The 17,989-nt window shown below is 45.0% G+C and overlaps 1 protein-coding gene across 1 annotated transcript in view; it reads right to left on the reverse strand.

Annotated features, from left to right (window-relative positions):
- Window positions 1-204: 204 nt before the first annotated feature.
- Window positions 205-17,989, reverse strand: part of CHD2 (chromodomain helicase DNA binding protein 2) — a 54,932-nt gene continuing 37,147 nt past the window's right edge. Inside the window, exons 21-39 of the mRNA XM_015825591.1 lie at window positions 16,435-16,584; window positions 15,041-15,189; window positions 14,552-14,648; window positions 14,282-14,374; window positions 13,467-13,640; window positions 12,715-12,890; window positions 12,291-12,332; window positions 11,567-11,706; window positions 10,899-11,037; window positions 10,135-10,285; window positions 8,759-8,881; window positions 8,126-8,254; window positions 7,293-7,436; window positions 6,276-6,416; window positions 5,704-5,882; window positions 4,923-5,022; window positions 3,892-4,099; window positions 2,483-2,726; window positions 205-1,670 (exon numbers count right to left, since the gene is read on the reverse strand). Of these exons, the coding sequence (XP_015681077.1) occupies window positions 1,340-1,670; window positions 2,483-2,726; window positions 3,892-4,099; window positions 4,923-5,022; window positions 5,704-5,882; window positions 6,276-6,416; window positions 7,293-7,436; window positions 8,126-8,254; window positions 8,759-8,881; window positions 10,135-10,285; window positions 10,899-11,037; window positions 11,567-11,706; window positions 12,291-12,332; window positions 12,715-12,890; window positions 13,467-13,640; window positions 14,282-14,374; window positions 14,552-14,648; window positions 15,041-15,189; window positions 16,435-16,584 (2,910 nt within the window). The 3' untranslated portion in view covers window positions 205-1,339. The remainder of the gene's footprint in view (window positions 1,671-2,482; window positions 2,727-3,891; window positions 4,100-4,922; window positions 5,023-5,703; window positions 5,883-6,275; window positions 6,417-7,292; window positions 7,437-8,125; window positions 8,255-8,758; window positions 8,882-10,134; window positions 10,286-10,898; window positions 11,038-11,566; window positions 11,707-12,290; window positions 12,333-12,714; window positions 12,891-13,466; window positions 13,641-14,281; window positions 14,375-14,551; window positions 14,649-15,040; window positions 15,190-16,434; window positions 16,585-17,989) is intronic.

Consider the following 17,989-nt stretch of genomic DNA (forward strand, 5'->3'; position numbering starts at 1 on the left):
AAATTCACTCGAGAGGTGATAAACTCGGGGATGCTACTCACAGAACTTTTCAGCATGTATTTTTGGCCATTGCATTTTTAAAAGCAATAATTTAACCCAAAGAAATAGATTCAGGGCCAAGTCCGCACACATGAACACACGTATACATTTCAGTGCAGGGAATATATCCGTCGAAGTTGGGGTTTGTTTGTTTTTTTGAGATGATGCTGAGAAAGATCATCAAAGTATAACTATGACTCAGATCTTTGCCACCGTTGTATAAAAATTCCCTGTGGGTCAAAACTCCATGTTTCCCTTCACTCCATGAGAGGCTTCCTTCATCTTGCTTAGTTCGTTGGTTCCTTTCTGTGGATGGCAGCCATTGGGGTTTTTGAACCTTCCTAACCAGAAGTGCTAAATTGACCATCTTGGGATGTTCAAGGAATACTGCCTGAGCTGGACCCCTCCCTCAGCTCCCTTCTCCAAGCCGCATCCCTGGTGTTCCCATGGATCATGAGGAGAAGGAGAGGAAAAAACAGGAGCTCCACAGTCAATTTCTGAATACTGAAGTCCCCCAGTGCTGTGGACATACTGTCCTCTCCTTCACAACCATGGAAATGAAAGTTCTGCCTTCATTTAAAAAGTGTTCTTTGTCCATATAGCACTGCTCGAAGTCCCAACGTTGCTAAGGTAAAGAAAAGCATGGAGAACAGAAAAGGAAGGACGAGATCACAAACCATCCCTTCTTCTTTTGTTTCGTTTTCTGGCATTCTGGCAACCTTAAGTCCACAAACTTGCAAGTCTCTTGTCTTCGACAAGATTTCCAAGCATTCTCGCCAAAGGTTGGCTTCACCGTTCTCTAATTCAGTCTCGCTCCTGCCCTCCCCAACGCCAATTTTTTATTCAACTACTGTAGTTATTGAGGTCTTCTCTATCATTCCCCTCCAGCAGCAAACTGAACCTCAACTCCAAAGGGGTGTTCGCTTTCGTCTCCATCTGTATCCTACGCAGCCGTCTGTCCATTTTGTGAAATGTGCAGAACTCAAGTTGGCATTGCAGACACAAACACTAAATCTTCATTCCAAAACCTAGGGGGAAGACTTGACCTTGTTCTCTACGGGTCCCTTGGTGCCAGTGAAGACCACTCCCAACGTTCAGCCAGTGTACTGACGGGAGGCAAATTTGGGTCTAAAATTCAGGCCCCTTGGTGGGTCCTGTTCTTCTGACCCACCACCAATTCTTACAGCCCAAAGCTCTACAGCACGATATTCAGGCTTTCTGGTTCCAGCATGGATGGCCCAGTAACTGTTGTTTCCGTGGGCCGGACTAGCACTTTCCGTTGGCCTCTGCTTCTGGGCCTCTAGGTTTTCCAGCCACTCCAGTTATACTCTGGATTGTTCTTCTGCTCTAAGGGCCTATCCAGAGGTGATCGGTGCTGGATGGGAGACTTGACACCAATTGGAGATTTCTGAGAAGCTGGAGAGCGAGGATCAGCGATCTGGGAGTGCGTAGGGGGAAGGAGTTGCTTGTAATCAGCAGATTTATCTGGGTGGAAAGGCCTGTAATGGTCTGAAGGCCCTTGCCCATGATAACCCAAGGGGGGTCTATGGTCAGACATCCTGCGGAAATCTTGTTGGTAATTCTGGGACCGGAATTCATCGATTCTTCGTCTCTTGGCATCATGGTAGTATCTGGAAGAGAAAGAAGTAATCAAACATTCAACTCAAATGAAGAGGCAAAATGACCGTATCTTGGGATGCTTAACTCCCTCTGGTGCCAAGAGTCTGGAAGAGAACAGGAAAGCCTCTGCCAGCCCAGTTCAGCAGTATCCCCCAGGAGAGAGACTAGAAGAAGGAAAGAAGATTGACAAAAGAAGAAGAGTGACAAAAGCCCAACTGCTTTGCACTCTGGATCATGTCCATGGAGATTCTCAGTCATCCAGGTCATAGTTATCCCAAGGATGCTTTTTCACGAGGCAACTGGAAAGTCTGGTGGCCTCGTGAAAAAGCATCTTTGGGCTAACTGTGGGTCATGATATCACAAATGCTTGCAAAAGGTTGTCAGAAATCATAGACTCATAGGGCTGGAAGATCTTGGAGATCTTCTAGTCCAACCCTCTGCTCAACGCAGAAGACTCATACCATCCCAATCAAATGGTCGTCCAGTCTATTTTTGAAAACCTCCACTGGTGGAGCACCCAGAATGCCAGTAGACAAGGTAGTTGATTTAATTGTTCTCACTGTCAGGAAATCTGTCGGTTGGATCTTTTTTTTAACGAACTTTTACTCATTACCATCTCTTCCATAAACTAGACATTTGTTGGCATAAGATGGGCAGGGAGATCAGGCTTTCGAGATTCTGTTATTATATCCTACAACAGTAGAGTTCCACTAGTCCTTGCCATCTCTGCTCTGTGATCTGGCTGACAAACACCACCGCTTTTGGCATGATGACTCCTGCAGAAGCCCAACAGTGCTGCCAAGTGGCCTGCATATCACCTCACCTGTATTCACGCTGCTCCCGGTAATCTCGTTCACTGTTGTACTGCTCATACGGGCGTTTACGAGAGACGTTGCTTGGCCGGTAGTTTGCTGAGCTCCGATACTGTTCTGCGCGCACCTGGCGATCCGCATAGTGGCGCTCCTTGTACCAGGGCTGCTCATATGGGTAGTAACGGTTTCTGCTCCAACTTTGAACGGCGTTGCCACTGTAATTAAATTTGCGGTCCCTCTGCCACTCGCTCCGTTCTGCATGACAAGGAGGGGGAAGAAGGTAGCACTCTTTTCACAAGAAGCCCAAGGATCTTATCCACTTGGACTTCATCATCTGTACTCCACGTTTGTCTATCATTCATTTGATTTTTATTACCTCTTTTTTAAGAGAACCAGAAAAAGGAAGAGGAACAGTAACACAATAATAATGTCAACCTTGCAATGGACCTGGCCGAAGCCATTTTCCTTGTCTCCAGCTACCATAAGATGGGGGGGGGGGGGAGAGAGAAATGGGATATTTTCAATTAGACTGAACATTTTTCTATCCCATGGGAACCAAGGTCATTTCTGTTTCCCTCAGAAAGGCCACCTGGATGTGTTATTGGGGAACGCAGTTGATTGCATAGCCAGTGGGGTGGGCCTGTAACTTTGTATTACTGTTGCTTTTGGGAAGGGATTTTAGTCTTGGTTTCACTTTTGACCGTGCCGATACTTTGTATCCAATAAACATGTTCTCAGAGGAAACCTCAAGCCTCGGAGTTCTGTTTTATTTGGCCTCATTTATCAGAACCATGACAAATAATAGCATTAATAGTGGGAACAGCCCATCCCGAGTTAAACTGGAAGGCCCTTGAACCAGGTGGCCCATATAGTTCCAGCAAGGGGATCAAGAGTGGTCATGCATTGCCACCTCCCCCATCTCAGGATGCAAGATGGGACCTCAGGAAGAAGGGAAGAGCCTCTCTGGTGTTTGAGATCATCTTTGTCAGATCTGCCCTCACACTGCTTCAGTCCTGCATCACTTTGATGGCAGCCTGCCCTAAAATATGGGGAGGGGAGATGGCAGGATGCAGGAAGGGAAGATGACAGGAACCAGAAATGCCAACCAGAGACAACAGCTGAATGATCCAAGGACACAAGCATGGGAAAGGAATACGAATGCCCACCAAAAGAAGCACCAAACTTTGGGAATTGTTACCAAAACACCTAATTTGACCCACATTGGACACTAGCAAGGTGACCAGGGGGAAGGGCTTGGGAGAAAGGGAAAATTACTGGGTTTATGCTGGAATCCTCAGATCTAGCTTTGCTTACACTGTCACCACTTGCCTTTAGTAAAATTACACCTTTCGCTACAAATGGAGTCAAGAGTTTTTCTTTCCTAAAAGCTCAAGCTGGGACAGGCCTGACAACCTCTCACCTGTGTTGCAGAAATGCCTTCTACTTGACTGCTTGTAGTTCTCCCGTGGATGTCCATGCATCTGGGGAGGGTGAGGAGGTGGCTGCTGCAGCCTCTGAGCATGAGGACTATGGGGGACAGGAGTCATCTGAGCATCTCGACTGGGCCCAGGAGCATCTGGACGAAGGGGCCGCTTGCCGCTCGTTGCCTCTTCCTTCTTCTTCTGTTCCTGCCGAGCAGAAAGACATCAACGGGATACTCAAAAGGCAAACACTGACAATTATATGAGTTTTATTAACCAGGAGCGGTGGAGGAGGGAGGTCCCTGGAGAATATTTGAGGGCCTCCTCTAGAAGAAAGGATTAAACAAAGAAGAAGTGAAAGCCTTTAAGGCTTCTCTCCTCCCACCCCTTCAGTTGTGACCAAAGATGCCTTCATCATCAAGGTTTGCTAGGCCAGCCACTTTTGGCACCCCAGGGGCCTCCACAATTGTACTTGGCAGGCAACCTGAGGAAAGAGTAGTGCAAGTCCATCAATGGAGACAGGACAGCCACTTGTCTGAAATCATATGGGGTCTCCTGCCTGACCAGGGGGTTGGGCTAGAAGACCCCCAAGGTCCCTTCAAGCTCTATTCGGATTGCTTAATAAAGAGATGATTCCAGCCAAAGGAGCTACATTCTCGCAGAAAATTACAGTCCCATCAAGGAGTCTCACAGAAGACACCACGGCTTTGTTCCCCAACCTACGCCCCCCGAGAACTGAAGGCTACCAATCCTAAAAATAGGATTTTTCCTCCTCTCTTCTAGAACCCAACTTCTGGCCCTTAAGAGAGCAATGACTGAGCGAGGAGCAAAAAACAGAAATAGGAATAGGAAAAAAAAAATGCAGAGTCCCACCTACGAGTCTCAATCACAACTTCCTCCAGTTCCTGAGGTTTTCTTTTGCACAAGATGTTCCCTTTCTTTCCTTCCCCTTATTTATATTTATACCTCTTCCATTTTACCGCACAACACAAACATACACACAACCACACACACACAACTCCGTCCTTACCGCCAGTTCCCGGGCTCGTTTTTTACTAGCCATCTTGTATATCTTATGCAATTTTTTGGCATTAAATTCAGTAAACTTGGATACAAACACCCAGAGATTCCTGGAAAGAAGTGAAAGGGATATTTTAATTTTCTCTTTTTACAAGCTGGGCCAGAAGCCCGAACTTCTCAACCCACAGGAAAGACACGCCCCAAACAAGGCTAGGAAGCAGTAATGATGTTTTATTCTGGGGGGGGAGGGCAAATCCCTTCTTACATCCCTTCTGCTTCCAAAAATGTCTTGCTGTAAACTTGAGTCGTGAAGAATCCTGAGATAAAGTCAGCAGATTTTGATCTTAGCATGACATGATCCAGTCCTCTACCTCCCTTTACTACTGCAAATGCCTGTCTCATGAGTTTTCTAGGAGTTTGGACTAAAATGTGTATTTTGTTTTTAATACTTCAATGTATTTCCACATAGGGGAATTCAACACAATCCAACAATTGGAGACTGCATCTCATTGGCAGCATTGTCACACCTTTAAGTGTCAAATCCCTCAAGGAGCTTGGGACAACCGAAAGACTGGAAGTGGTCACGGGAATTCAAGGGGAGTTGGATTGTTTGTGGCTGTGTAGAGCTTCTAGGCTGCTTCCTCTTTTAACTCCATCCCCCAGGTTCTGCCTCTCCTTCCTCTACACCTCCAAACTTAAAAAGACACTTGACCTGCAGATCTGATTGCAACATCTGGAAGGAAGGGAGAGAGAGAGATTGAGATTGAAGCTTTGGTGGGCAGACAGGTTACCTTCTCCATACATTGAGAACTTCCTGTTCGATGTGGGGTTTCAAACATTCAGCAATGTGGTCTCCTATCTTGAGCAGGCAACTCCGAGTTTGCTCCAGCTGCTCGTGTTCTGTAAGTCCTTTTTCTGGCTTATCCAACTGCTTCAGGGCCTTCTTGACTGGCCTCATCTGCTCTTTGCACTTGGGAGACAGAAAAAACAGAGGTCCACGTTAGTCTGGCAGCAGAAAGGAGGAAGAGGAGAGGGAGCCCTAGATTTAGGCAAATGTTTGAGGCTAGGCACCCATTTTGATGGGGGAGGTGTCTGCTGTGGGTATCCTCTCAAAATGGCAGCCACAGAGGTCTTCCCCATTCACAAGTCACCAAGCTGTAGGAAGGGCAACTTTTGATTTGGAGGTCCTTTTTTGTATTCTTTTCTTCCCTCTTCTTCTTCTTATGATTTTTCAACTTTCCCCCTTTGATCACCATTCCCTATTTTTAAAACTTTTGGGATTGGTTAAGTTGGTTAAAGATCAATGACCAGCCCTCTTTTGACTTTTCCCCAGTGGTCCACCCCATTCCTAGAGAAGACTCACAATGGTGAAGGTTGCATGGTCCAAGTCATCCTCTTCCTCTTCATCAATGGGGACAGGCTCGTTTCCTGCCGTGATGTGGACGGGACCCTGAGCCAGCGTCTTCTTGCCTTTGTGGCCAGATTTGGCCTCGTTGCCTTTGGGCTGTGAAAGGACAAGAGGAGATAGCATCCCTCTAAGCAGCAGCACAGGAAGGAAAGTCACAGACATGCCAAGAAGGAAACGGAAGGGAAAAAATATCAAGGGGGTTGAGAAACTGGATTCTGCTGCCTGGATTTTCCAGGCGATTTCTTTGCCCCTAAAACAGGGTTCTCCATCTCTGTGATAATAAACTAAAGGTAGAGGTTTCCTCTGTCCAGTCATATCCAACGCTAGGGGACGGTACTCATCTCCATTTCACGGCCAAGGGAGCCAGCGTTGCCCAAAGACAATTTCTGTGGCCATGTGGCCAGCATGGCTATATGCCCAAAGGTGCACAGAACGCTGTTACCTTCCCACTTGAGGGGAACCTATTTATCTACTCTCATTTGCATGCTTTTGATCTGCTAGGTGCGCAGGAGATGAAGTATATGGTATATGAGTAATTTAAAGAGCCTATATAGCCAGATATGAAAGCATCATTCAATACATGCTCAAGGATAGCCAGTTGCAAATTGTGTACAAGCAAGATAGTTGCAAAGTCTGTTTTGGTGACCTCACAATCAATCTATGAGTTGTCTTCTTCTGAAATGTTTTTAGACTTCTCAGCCTAGATCACAATCTGGGGAGGTCCTGATGTTCTCCCACCCTATTAACCCAACCCAATCCTTCTTAGCTTCCCAGGTCTAACAAGGACAAGCCAAAGCATTCACCCTGCCCAAATGTCTGAAAAATGGAGAATAGGGATGTTCTACCCATAACATGAAGTTGGTCATGGCTTATTCACACAAACACACAGCCAGGTTACCAGCACACGTATGTGAATTTTGTTTAAAATCAGCAATGGCATGGCCACCAAGACAGGTTAACACCAGTAGGTACCTGTTCTTTTTTATCCTGTTGCTTTTTATCCTTTTCTTTCTTCCTTTCCTTTTCCCCTTCCTTTTCTTGGCTTTTGGCTGGCTGCTTATCCTTGTTCTCTTTCTTCAACTTCTTTTTCAGGGTATTCTTATTCACCCCGTCCTCCTTTGGGGCAAAACATGTGAATGCGCACAGAGGACAGAACATTCACCTTACTCTTGATGGAGGGAAGGGGGCAATGTATCTTTTTCTTAAGACAACGGACATCTGTACGCTCAAAATAATAATAATAAAAATAAATACCGCAGTCCTTGACTTACAGCTATAATTGGGACCAGACATTTCTGTTGGAAAGCAAGACGGTCGCGCCTGATTTAATGGCCTTTTCTTGCCAGGCAGTTAAGCAAAATCACTGCACTTGTAAAGGGAAGCATGCAACTGGGATACTACAACCGTCATAAATGTGAGTCAAATTGTCAAGCAGCCACATGTAAATCAGGTGACTATGGGGATGCTGCAACGGTCATAAGTGTGAAAAACGATCATAAGTCCCTTTTTTCAGTTCTGTTAACTTCAAATGGTCACTAAGTGAAGTGTTATAACTTAAGGACTACCTGTACTTGTGGTGCTAATTAAAAACAAAACAAAACACATGCCCTAATAATAATCTATACAATTCTTGGTAGCATCAGGATCCTTTCTCAAAGAGACTATAACAAGGATTCCAGCAGGTCTCAGCTCAATGGCTCCATTATTCCGGGATTTTTCTGAACTGTAGCCCCTATAGCTCCCTAAATTTTAGTCCGCCATTTTCTCCACCAGAAAGTCCCAGATCCTCACTAGCTCATGCTTACCTTCTTCTGTCCTTCTACTGACAGGTTGTCTGCAGGCTGTGCAGAAGAGATATCGCTTCCTGGCTCCTCCTTGATTTTGGGGGGCTTGTTTTCCTTCCGGATTCGGGGCTTCACCACTTTGGCTTCGGCCTAGATCAGCAGAAAAGCCCATGAGGGGCACAGATGATCAGAAAACCCTCTTTGCTGGCCAATTTGGTGGACCTTCTCTTTATTTCTATCAATCCTTCCCTGTATAGAGTCTCTCATCTCACTGCATATTTCTGGGGCTCTGGAGAGTGACCAGCTTTAAATCTCAATGGGGAAGCTTTATCATGGATAGAGATGGTGCACCAATTGGGCCTCCTGGAATGTTTGCTTCTGCCCAGGAGCAGATGGCAGCTGTGACTGTTGGGGCCTTTGCATGGATTCAAACTATGCGCTAATTGTGCCCATTCATGGACAGGGAGGCCCCATTCGTGGTGACTCAAGTCCTCGTTGCTTCCCATTTGGAGGGCTGCAATGTGCTTCACCATGGGTTGTCCATATTTTCCACCACAAGGACTGGAAGCTTGGGTTTTGTACGCACTAGCTTCCCAAACAATGCATAGAATAAACCAAAGGGGCAAACTGAGCTTGCTTTTTGGCGGAACTGACCTCCTCTGTGTTTGTCACACTTTCCTTCCTTTTCTGGTCTCTTTTGATAAGTTTCAGCAGATAATCTACTCGTGTCTGGAGCTGCTTCCCCTGTGGCTTTTTATCGGTCTCAACTGGTAAAATCTGGGGATGGGTGGAGAAGGAATTTGGTTAGGCAAGCAAATGAATCCATAAAATCATTTGTATATCATATTTTGACATAGTGAAATGACATATCCAACTTCTCTCTAGGAGAAAGATCCAACTTGTATCATTATAATTTACCAGCTGACTCCAAACTAACTCTAGGCTGCTCAGAATATAATAAAAAAATAAAAGCACAATACTGCACAAAGCAGTATGGGTTCCAGTCAATCTATACAGAAACATATCCAACCAAGGGCTCCATACATCTTAACTTAAGATGGAATACCAAGATGGTTGAGAGCAACATGGCCTTCCAGGGAAATCTCATTCCAGAAGATAGATAGTATGACACACTTCCTGAGTTGCAATTGATGCATTGTTTAATTGAAGAAACTCAGAGCACACTAATTCTGCTGGCATATACAATTCAGGCAGAAATGATGGGATATATGGTTCCCCAAATAGCCTAGCTCTATGTTATGTAGGCCTTTGTAAATTATGACCAGCATAAAAGAGAGGTTTAAAGTCACTCATCTAACTTTGTGCCCAAGGCAGGACTAAAATTCACAGTCTCCTGATTTCTAGCCTGGTGCCTTAAATGACTAAACCAAACCAGCTCTCTGTTTTATGCATAAAATCAATGCAAAAAAACCATTGCTTATTCTGGACCATATAGATCCATGTAATCTTGTATAGCTCTATGTAACCCTAACTAGAGAGCACATATCAGTATGTTAGTAATAGGTCAATGGGAGGAGTTTCAAAGGGCATTGGGAGACTTCTTTGGGCACAAGCCAGTTTGGAATGTCTTTGTCTGAGAGAAGCATGGCCCATCAGATGTCACCCGATGAGCCTGTACTGCTATAGAGATGGTATGAAGGGAGAGCTTCATCTTTTTACCGATAGAAATGAACAGGAGATGTAATATCAGAGGCATTCATCATAAAGGCAAGTAACCTATCTGATTATAAATATATTTCTTGTTATGAAATCATTTCTTGGAGTGTCTATCTGATTTGATTTATGGAACGTTTTAAATCAAGGTCAGAATAGTAAAAAGATGAAGCTCCCCCTTCATACCATCTCTATAGCAGTACAGGCTCATCGGGTGACATCTAGGTCAGAATATTGCTTGTCAAGCAATGGCCACTTCTCCCCATATCCCCACATCCTGCAGAAGTCCCTTTTTCAAGCATCATAGTTTGGTGTTGCATCTATAAAGCTTCACCCACGTGTGAGGTTCCTTGTACCTTGTCGGTCAGGTTCAATTCTGGGTCTGATTTGATGAGCTCCCAGTTCCCACATCCGTGCTCGTAAATTCCCCGCAGCAAGCAAGAGTCCTCTTCCACTCCCCAGTCTGTATCGAAATGGGCAGATTTGACACGGCAGTTCAGATGGAACCTGCAAAATTGGAGGAAAAGACGGGCGAAAGATAAGAAACAATTCCGTGTGAGACGCCCCTTGTTAATAAAGTTCTATATCAGAACTGGATAAGACAAAGGAAAGGCAAAGTTAGAGGTATGTGTGAAAGCATGGTGACATTGTCTCTCTTAAACCTCTTCTCCCTAGCTGACCTAAGTTCCACTTAAACTGAGCAGAGGACCATTCCTTAAATTGCAAGGACCACCTGTAGAAAAAGACTCAAAAGATTTCAACTGCAGGAGACCTGCTGCTAATGTGGTAAATTATCCTGGACTGGACTCTTGGTCTAATCCAGCAATTCTCTTTGTTACATTCTCTTGAGTCAAAGTAATGGCTGCCTCTTCCATATTTATGTTCTAGAATCCATTTAGATCTCTCTTCACATGTATGATATTATCTTTTTCCAACGTAAAGGTCAACAGAGCATAAACAACAACATACTACCTAAGGGTCCATTTCCTTTAAGGACAACGTGTGATTTTTTTTTTCTCTTCAAATACCTTTTCTTCTTCTTTTTTGGACCACTCATGGCTGCTACACAAACACACACAGAGACACAAACACTTACATGGCGATACATGGTCATGCTTACTTTGCCCTCTCCACTGGGTCAGATGGAATGATCTGATGGAGCATCACAAACTCCTGCTCGTGCTGAATGATGGCTTTGACATTCACCTGGACTCCAGAAATCTTAATTGTGGGTCCCTTCCTTTTCCCTGGTCCTTTGCCTGAATAAAAGGAGCCACACAGAGTTTTCAGTCACAATCAGTTGGGGTGAGTTGGGAGTCGCATTTAAAGAGCACATCAGCACCTGAGACTTTAACCTGTTTCCATTTTGGGGCTAAAGTACCAGCCTGTTATTGTAGGAGAAAAGCAGGCAGAATTGCGGAGGGTTGGAGTTAAACATGTCATCAGTTTAGAATCCTTGCATTGTCACAAACAATCCAAGACACTCTCTCTTGAATTCTGTTGAACCTTATTTGGTGTCAATTTAGTACTGAACTTTAGTTGATTAGGTTCTTGCATAGAGGCTTGAATAAATATTTTATGCTGCAACTTAATATACAGTCCTGATACTTTGCACCTGACAGTGATTTTGAAAAAGGAGGACTAGTTTTGCTGCAGAGTTCAGGGACTTCTTAAGTATGAATTCTTCCTACGGTGCCGATTTTCTTTAAGTTCATAACCCTGGATTCTGAGCTAAGTCCCTGGGTTGACCACCACCCTTTTCCCATCAAAGAAAGCCCCTTTGCTCACTTTCAGTTGGGTTCTCCTTCAGATGCTCCTCATATTCCTGCATGGCTGATGCACAATTGTTATGGAGAAGTTCCCCCAAACGTTTCAGGTCAGCTACAGATTTGTCTACTAGTTCGGCATCCCGAGCGATGCATTCCAGTCTAAAAAAGGAGGAGATGGGATGTAATAAAGGTGCTGTACAGCAAATCAGGACCCTCCCCTCCAAGACATGCACAAATCAGACATTATTTTAAATCACTCCCAGAACATGGATGGACTAAGAGCAGCTACCGGAGAACAAGTCATAGCACCTTGGTGGGACGTCACTCCAAACACAATTAACAATGTATCCCACAGGTTGCATTCCTAGGTCCTGCTGATCTAACTGAAGACTTAAATGCAAAGATGAAGAATACTGAGGGAGCAGGAGAGGCAAACCTGCCCCCTAACCTCCTAGGAGGATGCAGGGATGCAGGTGGTGATGTCACTAAAAAGGATGAAACTGAACATAGCCTAGCAGGACCTAATTGATAGGACCAGCCATCTCCTGGAAGTGATTCTGCATGGTGCACAATGATTAAAACATAAAATCAAAACATGAAACCAAAGGCGCCTGAGGTTTGATCATCCCACCAATCCTCCGATGTCCCTACAGGTTTGATCATCCCACCAATCCTCCGATGTCCCACCAATCCTCCGATGTCCGATTTAGTAGACTGCACCTTCTCTCTAATCTGGCACTCACCGCTCCAAAGGAACACCAAACTTCTTGTAAGCCTTGATAAATCTGTGGAATTTAAACAGGGAGAACAACAACCGTTAGAGAGGATTGCTAAAGGCCTCCATTTTGTTTTCCCCTCTGTTTGTGGTTCTCGTCCCGCTCTCTTAAATTAAACCCGTCCAGATGCGCCCGGAATGCAACTCTCAAGTTGCCCAATATTTACTAAGTCAGGTTAAGCAAAGGGAGGCGGCAGAAGGTTTTTACATTATTTTCTTCCTTTGCTCTGGAGGCTCAAGACCACCGGAGTAATCTCCCCTCATTTCATCCCCACCAGGCCTCACTGTGAGGTAGGCCGGGCATCCCTCCCACCCATTCTAGTTCATCCTGGCTCTGGCAAATGATGAAAAACATATCCAGAAGAATCCCTGAGTCTCTCCCTGGTGCCAACCTTCTGATTTCGGTGTCTGTAAATCCTTCCACCGTGTCCTTCTGAGCGCTGCGAGGTCTCCCTCTGCGTTTGGGCCTTTTGTCATCATCTGATTCCTCTGTCTCGGTCTCCGAGCCAGACGATCTCTGTAGTTTTCTCTTTAGGTCAACATCCGAATCACTGTCATTGGGTTGAGCCTGCCAGGGCCAGAAAAAGCCCAGGGTTAGAGAGATCCTCTTTTCCAGAGGATGCAAACTGCAGGTCCTCCTCGACTTACAATAGTTCATTTAGCAACCATTTCAAGTTAAAATGGCACTGAAAAAAGGGACCTATGACCGTTTTTCCCATTTAGGACCGTTGCGGCATCCATTCCAGATGGTCATGTCATTTACACTCAGATGCTTGGCAACTGGTTCACATTTACAATGTTTGCAGCGTCCCAGGATCCTAAGTCAAGGACTTCCTGTACTTAGCAGCCCAAACACTCAATGCTCCATGAAGGGGTGGGAGACTTAAGCAAGAACAGCTGGAGTTTCACAAGGCCACCCGTTGCCTTGAGCCTGTGTGTTCCCAGGAACATGTTTGCCTGTGTGTTTCTCAGCACCCAACAAAGTGTGAATGTTCCCTTCTGCAAAGCTAAACATCTACTGTATCTCCAACAGAACCATCTACTTCTGAAGGGCCTCCATCCTGCTGGTGTTTTGAAGGGTTTTCTCCACCCAGGATGAGGTGTGATGTCTCCTGCTATGGGTCATACAGTACAAAAACCCTACCTTTTTGGCTGAGCTGCGAATTCTGGGCAGCATGTATATCTCGTCTATTTCCTTCTGTCGCTCCTCTTCTTCCACTTTCTTCCTCTGTTCCTCAGGAATGATGTTTTCCCAATCCTTTTGAGATTTTTCTTCCACCTTGGCTTCTTCCTCCTCCATTGTGGCAAAGTTTGCTACCTGGGAGGAGAAACAACCAGGCTTTCCATACTGGGCTTCCATATCACACCCTGGACATAAACGGTTTCAACCCCTCCCCTAGGGGCGCCACTATAGGGCATTGCATGCCAAAATAACTAGAAATAAAGACAGTTTTCCCCCTCGTGCCTTCACTCTGCTGAACACCTAATGACCACAGAACTGTCTTATTTCTAAGGATATTTAACCATGTAGTAAAGCTGTATTACTATTATCCTTCTCGTCTTTTCTACTATCTTCTCCTGTTAGTCTCTTATGATTATATTATGTACACTGCATGATTATGCACTAGAGACAAATTGGCTAAAGGAGATTCTTCTTCTTCTTCTTCTTCTTCTTCTTCTTCTTCTTCTTCTTCTTCTTCTTCTTCTTCTTCTTCTTCTTCTTCTTCTTCTTCTTCTTCTTCTTCTTCTTCTTCTTCTTCTTCTTCTTCTTCTTCTTCTTCTTCTTCTTCTTCTTCTTCTTCTTCTTCTTCTTCTTCTTCTTCTTCTTCTTCTTCTTCTTCTTCNCTCCTCCTCCTCCTCCTCCTCCTCCTCCTCCTCCTCCTCCTCCACACTCCTTTTAATTGCACTGCTAATGCTACAAATTCCAAGATCTTTGATGCTCCTTTTCTGGGCCTGTACCTTAAACTGGGAAAGCAGTTCGTCGGTTGCACTTGTGGACGGTTCGTTCTCTCGTGTCTCAGCCAGGCGTAAGATTTCCTCAATGTCCATTTCCTGAAAGCAGGGGCAAGAGTGCAGTCAGAAACACACCAGTATGAAATATTACATTTGTCCTTCTAAAGTTCTGATATGAAAACGGATTGGATTGAGTTAAATGTCTGTCAATTACAAATGACATCCCAAGAAGAACCGAGGTAATCTCCACCCAGAAATATGGATCCGAAAACTCACCTGTGGTTCAGATTCTTCCCCTTCTGCTTCTTTAAAAAGGTCTTCGGCTCCAAACTTCAAGATGGCGGTCAGTTCCTCCTTGTTGAATGGGTTTGTACTAAAAAAAAACAACATGAAACCACTGGCTAGAACAAAGGTTTCCAGTTCACAAGTACTTGGACCATATCTTAGCTCACTTTTCCAGGATCTCAAATAATCTAGTTCCTCATCCTTATCCCTTGGTAAGAAAAATTAGCCAATTTTCAATTCTAAGTGGCTAAAATAATTCTTGTTGTCTTTTTTAAAATCAAACAGTCAATGTTACAACTAAATTGTATTTTTTTTTACAAAAAGAAAAAGACAGCAACCTTAGCATAAAGCATGTGTTTAGGTACTGAACAGTTCGCCACAATTAATAACCCTAAATCTTATCACCTTCCCAGATTAACATTTAAAGGGTAGCATAAAAGAGCCACCTTGATCAGCACACCAAAAGGCCCATCTCCTTACTTGGATCTGTCAGAGCTATTGTCCAAAACCGTCCGTCCGGTGGTATCCATCCGTTGTATCACGAGATGGTCCAGCACCATCTTCTTTTTCGCTCTTTCTATAATCTCTTCTTCCACTGTTCCCTTTGTAACCAAGCGATAGATATTTACCTGCAGAATCCAGGGGATGCGTGAAATAGCTATAATCCATCGAAAAATAGGGACCACGTCGGTTCCACTCCGCGTCTTTAGAGAAAAACCTGGAGAGGGATCAAGTTACTAAGTGGACTAGTTCCTGATCGTACGACGTTTAGTTTTCGATGGCCGAAGATTGTGGAATGTTATTTTGGTCTTAAATAGGGTGGTCCTAATAAATAGAAACCCGATCAACTACAGCGAAAAAGAGCCGTGTCCACCAAGGCAGCCCCTTTAGGGGAATTTCTGAATCTCCAACTTCCAACGCCACCCCCTCCAGCCCCCAAATTCCCTCTATTGATATTATTTAACCTTGCTGCTCACTATTTCAAAAAACGACGAAAGAAATAACCAGAGTTTTTCTTTGCCAGACTATCCAATCTGGAAAGGCAGGATCTGAAAACCTGAACACCTGAACTGGGTCAACTGATGAAGAGCCACACATAAAGTATGTCTGCTCCACAATTTTCCCAAATTCAAAATGGCCAGTAGGAAAGCTCCCCCCTATAACTGCCTTTGTCCCTGGGTGGCAGACAGCCAATCCAGTCTATGCTTAAGGTGTTGGCCTAGAAACCAGGAAACTGGCATTTCAATCCCATGAAAGCCAGTTGAATGACTTGGGACCAGTCACTCCTTTTCAGCCCAACCAACCTCACAGGGTATTGTGGGGGAAAACAGGAGAAGTATTTAAGTAGAGGACTGGAGACCAAGGCAAACCAATAACAGTTGCAGGAATTGGCTGTGTGTAGTTTAATGAAAAGAAGGAGCTGTGTCCCAATATCTAAGGGGTTGCTACAAAGAAGAAAGGGTCAACCAGTAAATCTCTGGTCCTGGTGACTGACCCAAATTTGATTTCGGGTCAACCTATTCTCCAAAGCACCTGAATGCAGGGCAAGAAGCAATCGATGGAAACTAATCAAGGAGAGAACAAACCTCGAAATACGAGGAAATGTCCTGACAATTAGAACAATTAATCAGAGGAATGATTTGCCTCCAGAAGTTGTGGGTGCTCCAACACTGGAGGTTTTTAAGAAGAGCTTGGGCAACCATTTGTCTGAAATGGTATAGGGCTTTGTGCCCGAGCAGGGGGTTGGACTAGAAGACCTCCATGGTCCCTTCCAACTCCTGTTATTCTGTTCATCCCTAATCCCCCTTGCTAGGAACTGAAGTCCACCCCATCTGCAGAAGACCTAAAGGAAGAGAAGAATGTTTCCCACTAACTTGTTTCTTTTGCCCAATCCGGTGAGCCCGAGCCTGGGCCTGCAGGTCATTCTGGGGGTTCCAATCCGAATCAAAGATCACCACCGTGTCAGCCGATGCCAAGTTGATCCCCAGGCCGCCGGCTCGCGTGGAGAGTAGAAAGATGAAGTCCTAAGGACACGTGACAAAGGGAACACACATTAGACCTGCATCTGCAGAGGTCCAGGAGGAGCATCAGCAAAGTCCTGGTCAAGGGCCAAGAGTTGTGGGCACAAGGGTTACGTGCCAGCAGGGCATCTCAAGCAGATGGGAGGGAGGCACGAAGGGTAGCGCCACAACTACACGCCTTCTACACCAGGTACAGATAATCCTCGACTTACAACAGTTCATTTAGTGACCGAAGTTACAACGGCACTGAAAAAAGGGATTTTACAAGCGTTTTTCACACTGACAACCGTTGCGGCATCCGCAGGGTCACGTGATTTACATTCAGGTGCTTGGAAGTGGTTCACATTTACGATGGCTGCAGAGTCCCGGGGTCGTGCGATTCCCTTTTGCAAACTTCTGCCAAGCCAGATCAATGGGGAAGCCTGATTTTGCAAGGCCCACTTAACAATTGCCTTGTTTAGCAATGGAAATTCTGCATGCCCCCCCCCCCCATTGTGTCGTAAGTCGAAGACAGCACGTGGCTCCAAAATTAACTTTCCGGTTATCTACGTGCCAATTCAACCCCATTAATTTTTGTCATTTTAACAGAGACTTCTCTGTATCACTTTGGGAATTAAAGCCCTATTAAACTCAGTGGGATTTTCTTCCTTATAAACCAATCACAGATCACTCTCTTTAGTCCCGTTGAGAGGAGCAAAAAGTACCAAGAGGTTTTGGTGTTTTTTTTTCTGGAGTAAGCTTCTAATTGGCCCGGGATGTCTCTTTTTCTCTGTGTCGCCAAGTTCTCTCTTTCTCCAATAAGGCAGCCAGCAGAAGTGTCAACAAAGAGTACAGAGAAGAGCAACAAAGACGATCAGGGGACTGGAGGCTAAAACATATATAAGGAACGGCTGCTGGAATTGGGTATGTTTAGTTTAACGAAGAGAAGGACGAGGGGGGACATGATAGCAGGGTTGCAGTATCTCAGGGGCTGCCCCAAAGAAGAGGGAGTCAAGCTATTCTCCAAAGCGCCTGAAGGCAGGACAAGAAGCAACGGATGGAAACTAATCAAGGAGAGAAGCAACCTAGAACTAAGGAGAAACTTCCTCACAGTTAGAACAATTAACCAGTGGAACAACCTGCCTCCAGAAGCGGTGAATGCTCCAACACTTGAAGTTTTTAAGAAGAGACTGGACAGCCATTTGTCTGGAATTGTATAGGGTCTCCTGCTTGAGCAGGGCGTTGGACTAGAAGATCTCCAAAGTCCCTTCTAACTCTGTTATTTTATTATACTGTTTAGGAGACTAAGAATGACAGGATAGCGGTCTTCCAGTATCTCAGGGGCTGCCCCAAAGAAGAGGGAGTCAAGCTATTCTCCAAGGCACCTGAGGGCAGGACAAGAAGCAACGGATGGAAACTAATCAACGAG

This window comes from Protobothrops mucrosquamatus, unplaced genomic scaffold (genome assembly GCF_001527695.2).
Source record: "Protobothrops mucrosquamatus isolate PMUCROS unplaced genomic scaffold, P.Mucros_1.0 scaffold2702, whole genome shotgun sequence".
Classification (NCBI taxonomy): Eukaryota; Metazoa; Chordata; class Lepidosauria; order Squamata; family Viperidae; genus Protobothrops; species Protobothrops mucrosquamatus.